Source organism: Phytophthora parasitica, assembly GCF_000247585.1.
Source record: "Phytophthora parasitica INRA-310 unplaced genomic scaffold supercont2.7, whole genome shotgun sequence".
In the NCBI taxonomy this organism is placed as follows: Eukaryota; Oomycota; class Peronosporomycetes; order Peronosporales; family Peronosporaceae; genus Phytophthora; species Phytophthora nicotianae.
The window spans coordinates 1,195,230-1,200,903 of NW_008648993.1; the positions used below are offsets into that span (position 1 = coordinate 1,195,230).

The 5,674-nt window shown below is 44.6% G+C and overlaps 2 protein-coding genes across 2 annotated transcripts in view; both read right to left on the reverse strand.

Moving 5' to 3' along the window:
* Positions 1 to 2,706: 2,706 nt before the first annotated feature.
* Positions 2,707 to 3,575, reverse strand: PPTG_05421 (hypothetical protein; the record flags this gene model as incomplete). Its single annotated transcript, XM_008898967.1, has 4 exons — positions 2,707 to 2,925; positions 3,039 to 3,144; positions 3,204 to 3,387; positions 3,455 to 3,575. 4 exons carry the CDS (start codon positions 3,573 to 3,575, stop codon positions 2,707 to 2,709), a joined length of 630 nt encoding a protein of 209 aa, XP_008897215.1.
* Positions 3,576 to 5,132: 1,557 nt separating this feature from the next.
* PPTG_21674 (hypothetical protein) overlaps positions 5,133 to 5,674 on the reverse strand; it is a gene marked incomplete at both ends in the record, with an annotated part of 3,364 nt that continues 2,822 nt past the window's right edge. The window contains one exon of the mRNA XM_008899307.1: positions 5,133 to 5,614. Within this exon, the coding sequence (XP_008897555.1) occupies positions 5,133 to 5,614 (482 nt within the window). The remainder of the gene's footprint in view (positions 5,615 to 5,674) is intronic.

Here is a 5,674-nt window from a genome sequence, read left to right on the forward strand (position 1 = left end):
CAAGTCGTTTGAAAACTTGTTCATAGCTGGACTTGTGTGTTTCGTAGGGAATTGACTTGAAGCGATTGCGCCCACGCAAAAATTTAATAACATACCAGTATTTATATTGCCGGAATTTAGGAAAAAGGTTCCAAGTTGACGTGGTACCGCTCGAACAAATAGTAAGCAACAGCATCAACTGAGCATAAGTGTACGTCTTTATTACGCTTGTAGCCAGCATGTTGAAGCTTCCCAAAAGTGTTTGTTTTTCCGTGTTGTATCCGCAAGACGAGAGTGGTAAAAGGTTGAAACCCTTCCCCATCAAGAACCTGGGAAAACATATGTGCTAGTTCTAGATCGTGAATATTTTCTCCACGTAACAAACCGTGTGCGAAATTAAAAAGGCTGCTCGCCCTCCGAGGTCATTCAAAAGGAAAAATGTATCGCAAATCTGAAGAAATTGAGCCTCAAACGGATAGCCATCTAGCCACGATCCAAGGCCGCGATATTGATATTTCTATATATATTTATTTTAGTGATTTGAGATTTACATTCTTTATCAGATTTTTCACTTGTACAGATCGAGGGTGGGAATTTTGAGTTAACTCGAAGAGCGACTTGTTGGTTGTAGAGATCGACTACAGCGTTGACGTATCCACATTCCGTAGAACCCCCAATCACCGTGCCTTTCTTCTTTTTTTTACTCTATACCTACCACTTGCTCTGACAAGAAAAAATGTAACTTGCCCTATGTGACTGTGATTCCGTAGCAAAAGTGTATCTGATTGCACCACTCCTTAAACTCTGTCTGGTAGCCTTCGTATTTTCGTTTCGTGTTGGTTGGGCGAGCTCTCAAACTAGTTGTAGTGTAGCAAGCTCACTCTCTTCGATTTGCCTGAGCCATTTGGCGGACCTTCGGCTGTTGTAGATAAGCTCGCAGCCGCATACGAGCCGATCGATAGTCCTGAGCGGTTTTTGTAAAGACTTTGTGCCCCCCCCCCCATTCACACTGGCTCAAGTTCTTCACGCATCAGAGGATGCCTTCCCGTTGGCTATCCAGGGACTCCAGGGATTGCACCTGGGTGTATATCATCGCCGTCACCTGTGAGGTAGCATGCACAGTGTCGCGGTAACATAAGCCTCATGCAAACTGCTGTTGTATGGCGCGTTCCGTAAGTTGTGAGCCGCCGGTTGCTGGCCCTGGCACATATATAAGAATTATATAATAAACATATAGAATTTTACGAAACCCATAACGTAAATAACGAATATCTTGACGCTTGATAGTTTTGGCGTAGAGAATTCCCCATCTGAACTGAATGAGTGGTACCCGACGGGTAGCAAGGATGGACTCATCGTCTGGGCAAAGCACAACTCCCCCAGTAGCTGGAACAACGGGAACACACCCGTTTGGGTTTCCCGCACACGCTGTTGGACCCGGTCTTGGATCCTGACGACATGTATGCCGGCGGCGCCATTCCATGTGGGAAGAGATAGCATGGCTTATCCTAACTCAAGATGATATAGGTAGATTGGTTCCGTCAGTCCATGGATCACGTCCATACTATCTTCCGATCACCTATGTGAGGTAATCAGCGGATTGGGGCGTAGGGTCGGTGGAAAAAATATATTTTTCTTTCGCCGTTGTCCTACGACAAATCCAAAGGAAAACAGCGAATCGCGTTGCTGCCCTTTTACTACACGTGGTGTTTCATATGGTTTGATTATCATGCGTGTGTTTAACCCATTAGAGGCGCTCCAAATGACCATAAAAGCACTAGTAATCAAGAGCGCCCTTTTTCATTTTAAATAAAGATGCTGTAACTTTTGAGCAACTTTAACTCAAACTTGATATTGCATATCCCGCTGCGAATATATGCAATAATTCAAAGATCGCGCTGTCTCAGGCCCGTATGCTGTTATTTTCTCAAGCTTATATAATTAGTCATTCTTGAATGGATATTCTTGTTCCCCACCATCTCGACATCCACAATCGAGGATTCGCTATTGCGATCGTACACACAATTGATTCACTGGAATATCTTCAACTATACTTCTCTGGTCCACGATAATATGCGCGTTTCGGTTTTTTGGGAGTAATATTAGCCTTAGAACGAATTAGACAACAAAACAACCATCATCAGACAGCTTTGCTCTTGCTGCATTCGGGGGATTTTTGCTGGGGAAAATTGTTTCGAAATGAGCACTAGAACATCGTTATTACGCTCGGTATTCCGGGGCCCATTAGGTTTTTTTTTCATAAAACTTAGGCAAGTTAGCGATATTCACGCTGAAAAATACTGCTGGATCCTCTCAATACTGGCTATTGCATGAATCCTGTTTTATCTCTAAAACGCTCCATTTACGGAAGAGACAGCACGGAAATAAAAAGAGGTTTTTCTCGATGAAATTCGCATTCACTCAGAGATTTATCCAATAGCAGGCAAGTAACGATTTATTTGAAAAATTATGGTCAATTTTACATATGATTTAAGCGACACTTTAGGTAAAACCGTACTTTTATTTGGCTTCTAGCAAGCGGAAGCCTACGATGACAATCTCCTTCAGTATGGGGAGCGAAGACGGAGTTACGTTTGATCTTGCGTTTAGAAAGAGCTTGCGTACCCGAGGCAACGCGTAGTTATTGCCATCACCGCAGGAAATTACACACTGCAAAACCCTTTGAAGCGTAACGAAGCACTTGTCGATTGTCGTGCGTGGTAAGCTTCAAAAAGCGTCTTCCACTACAGTGATCAACCCCTGGAGGTTATGTGTAGGGTAGCGATACTGACCACTCTGAATAGCATTGAACAGACCAAGATCGAGGACGTTCATGTCCGGCGAACGAGGTGGCTGACACGTCATATCTATCGTCCAGCCGTGCTCGATCCCGGCCTCAAGAATATCTGCGTTGTCTCCCGCAACATGTGGTCCAGCGTTGTCTTGCTGCACCTTAATGCGCAGAGATTTTCACCCTACAGTACGATAAATATTAATCACAATAAAAAAAAATAATCAATTGCTTTACCAGGCCAAAGTTGCCGAATCGCTGGAAATACTTTTTCCTTGAGCATCTTCACATACACCTTTCGCGTCCTGTTGACGTTTTTCACCTCAGTAGTGCCTTTTGCTCTATTTGCCAGCTTCGTTGAACACGCACGTACTCTACAATCGGACAAATTCCGATTTTTCCGTCGACATAAGTCTTGCGTTTAGCGTCGTACCGCGGCCGCGCTACGGCTACAAGAAACATGACCTTGCCAATGAAGCGGCGGTTGGGGCATGCTTGATAAGGTGCAAACTCATCCTTGGTGAGGTAATATCTTGTCGATACCTTGTATAAATTGAACCATTTTTCATCTACGTGTACGTAGTCATACATGCGATGCATTCTATAGTCTCTTCCTCCTAGTAATAAGAAACAAACACAAAAAAGGTTAGTTTTATAGAAGATTTAAGTATTGCAGCAACGTACCAAATACTCGCTCCACATGAGCAAGAGCAAAAGCCAAGCGGCGTGCCTTGTGCACGTCTGTCAGCTTCGGCTTAACACGAGTCGTAGCACGACAAAAGACACCTGCCGCCAAGTGGCGCATCAGCGTCGTCTAAGGAATGCTAGTAGCCGAGGCGAGACAACGCAACGACTGGGGCGCGCGTTCATGGGTACTTCATGAATTTTGCCAGCGATTTCCGCTGGAGAAGGTTGAGTGCGTCCTCGGGCTCTTGGTTTTCGAGGGGCAACAAGAGCTTCGAAGTTGTCGCGGTTGCTCCATATCACGGACACTTAACGGCGAGAGATCTTAAACCGTTCAGCCGCAGCTTTAATACAGCCTCTTTGCACTTTGTCGTTGCTTGACCTAACAGATAAAAACAGAGCGACAGCAGAAACTACGCGGACCTGCGGAGATATTTCTTTGGCACCCGGCGTGCGCATTGTGTTGGGATGAAAGCTTTATCAGAGAGTAGGAATTAGTGGTTAATTTCCTTTGAAATTACTGGCGCGGGAGAGCACGTTGCCGTATTGCCTGCTGGTTGAGTTTTGGCCAATAAAACGTATTGTGTGCACCACAAAAAAAACAATTGCGCATATTATCGTGGACTAGAGAAGTATTATACAACGCCCCTTAGATCCAAGTATAAGTCTCGTGGAGCATGCAGTCTCCATATCCGAGGAAATTTGTGTGCTACGCTGACGGCACAGCCAGGATATTCGACCGCACTACGTTCATTTTAGGACTACTGGAATCGTTCTACCAACCACTAAGTCACTCATCGTTGAAGTTTTTCGTAACACCGTACAATGCCTAAACCAGACATGCATTCGATGACATGACCTAAAAATATTTTTAGCAAACGAAAAATGTTCCGGCGGGGACAGAACTACACGATTTGTTTTTCCGCAGCGTTTGAGATAAACAAGCGTGACCCGTTGGCAAAATCAGAAATCGTAGCCAGTGCGTCCTCCTTTCATTTGGATTCGTATCTTGCCCTCAACGATAAGCTGAAGTAATGAGTTTAAATCGATATATATCGGTTTATCATCTTTTCGTTAAGGTTAATACCCGCATTCTAAAAAGCAAAACACATGTTCCACCTTGGATCAATCATGGTAGATGACAAGAAATTAAGTTTTATCCGATTTGACCAATCAGAAAGATATGCTGACAAGGCAAATGCGTGGTGGGGAAAACTTTGTACGAACATACCCACGTTTTATCATCCTATAGCTACCGTCTTCCCCCGCGCAGTACGCCTAGCCGTTATGACGTTGATTCTTACAGACGATGAAATTATTGGTTTTAAACGCCTAGGCGCTATGCAACAAAAATATACCGAATGTTTCAATGATTCGTCAGGGTTACTTTGGTTTATTGGTGTGGGTTCGACCCTCCTATGCTACTGACCGAGTGTTCAAGCCCGCCTTCGTGCAGTTCACATAAATTGTGGTGTGGTAACGGGTCAGTTGTTTTCTTTCATTGGGGACTGCATTGTATATACGGAGGTTTTATTCTTTTAAGAAAAAAATCATTATTCTTTTTACTTTTTATTTCAGGATTCCAGTACCAAAATGACTAAACAATGTATCCATCCACTTCAACTGCAAAGTACGACCCACTGCGAGCTAAATGCATTGTTTTCACAGGATTCTCCACTTAGTAAGTAAATTTTGAGCCCACTTTGCAGTCCTTGTCCACTGCAGTCACCACAACATTCCAGCTGTGGAGCTTTGAAGCCGCATGAATCTCCAACTCTCCCGGATCCGTGTTTCCCTGTTGAAGCTCGTCCAGATACAGCTCGTCAATGAGGCCACTTAGATCTTCCAAGTTCTTCATGTAGCTCACAAGCTCGTAAACGAAGTCATCTACAGCGATTGATACACCGAAGAGTAAGCAGTAAAACAAGCTCGACCTCTCGTTGTCAGGAAGGTACAAGGAAGGAGCTGCTACGCAGAGCTGTTCTCGATCGTCTGCTTCGCCACGGATATGTTGGTACGATGCATGCCATTTTTCCATGTCGAGGTCGGATGCCAGAAGGTCTTTTAAAGGCTGATGAAGCTTGTCACGGTTGAAGCTTGTCTTTGGTTCCACCCCACACAGTGTAAATGCCTTCTTGATGTCATCGACTCGACGACTTGCTACCCAGTCCAGCGTCCATTCCGCGACAGTTTTGTAGTGGGGGACCTTGGGATTGCCCG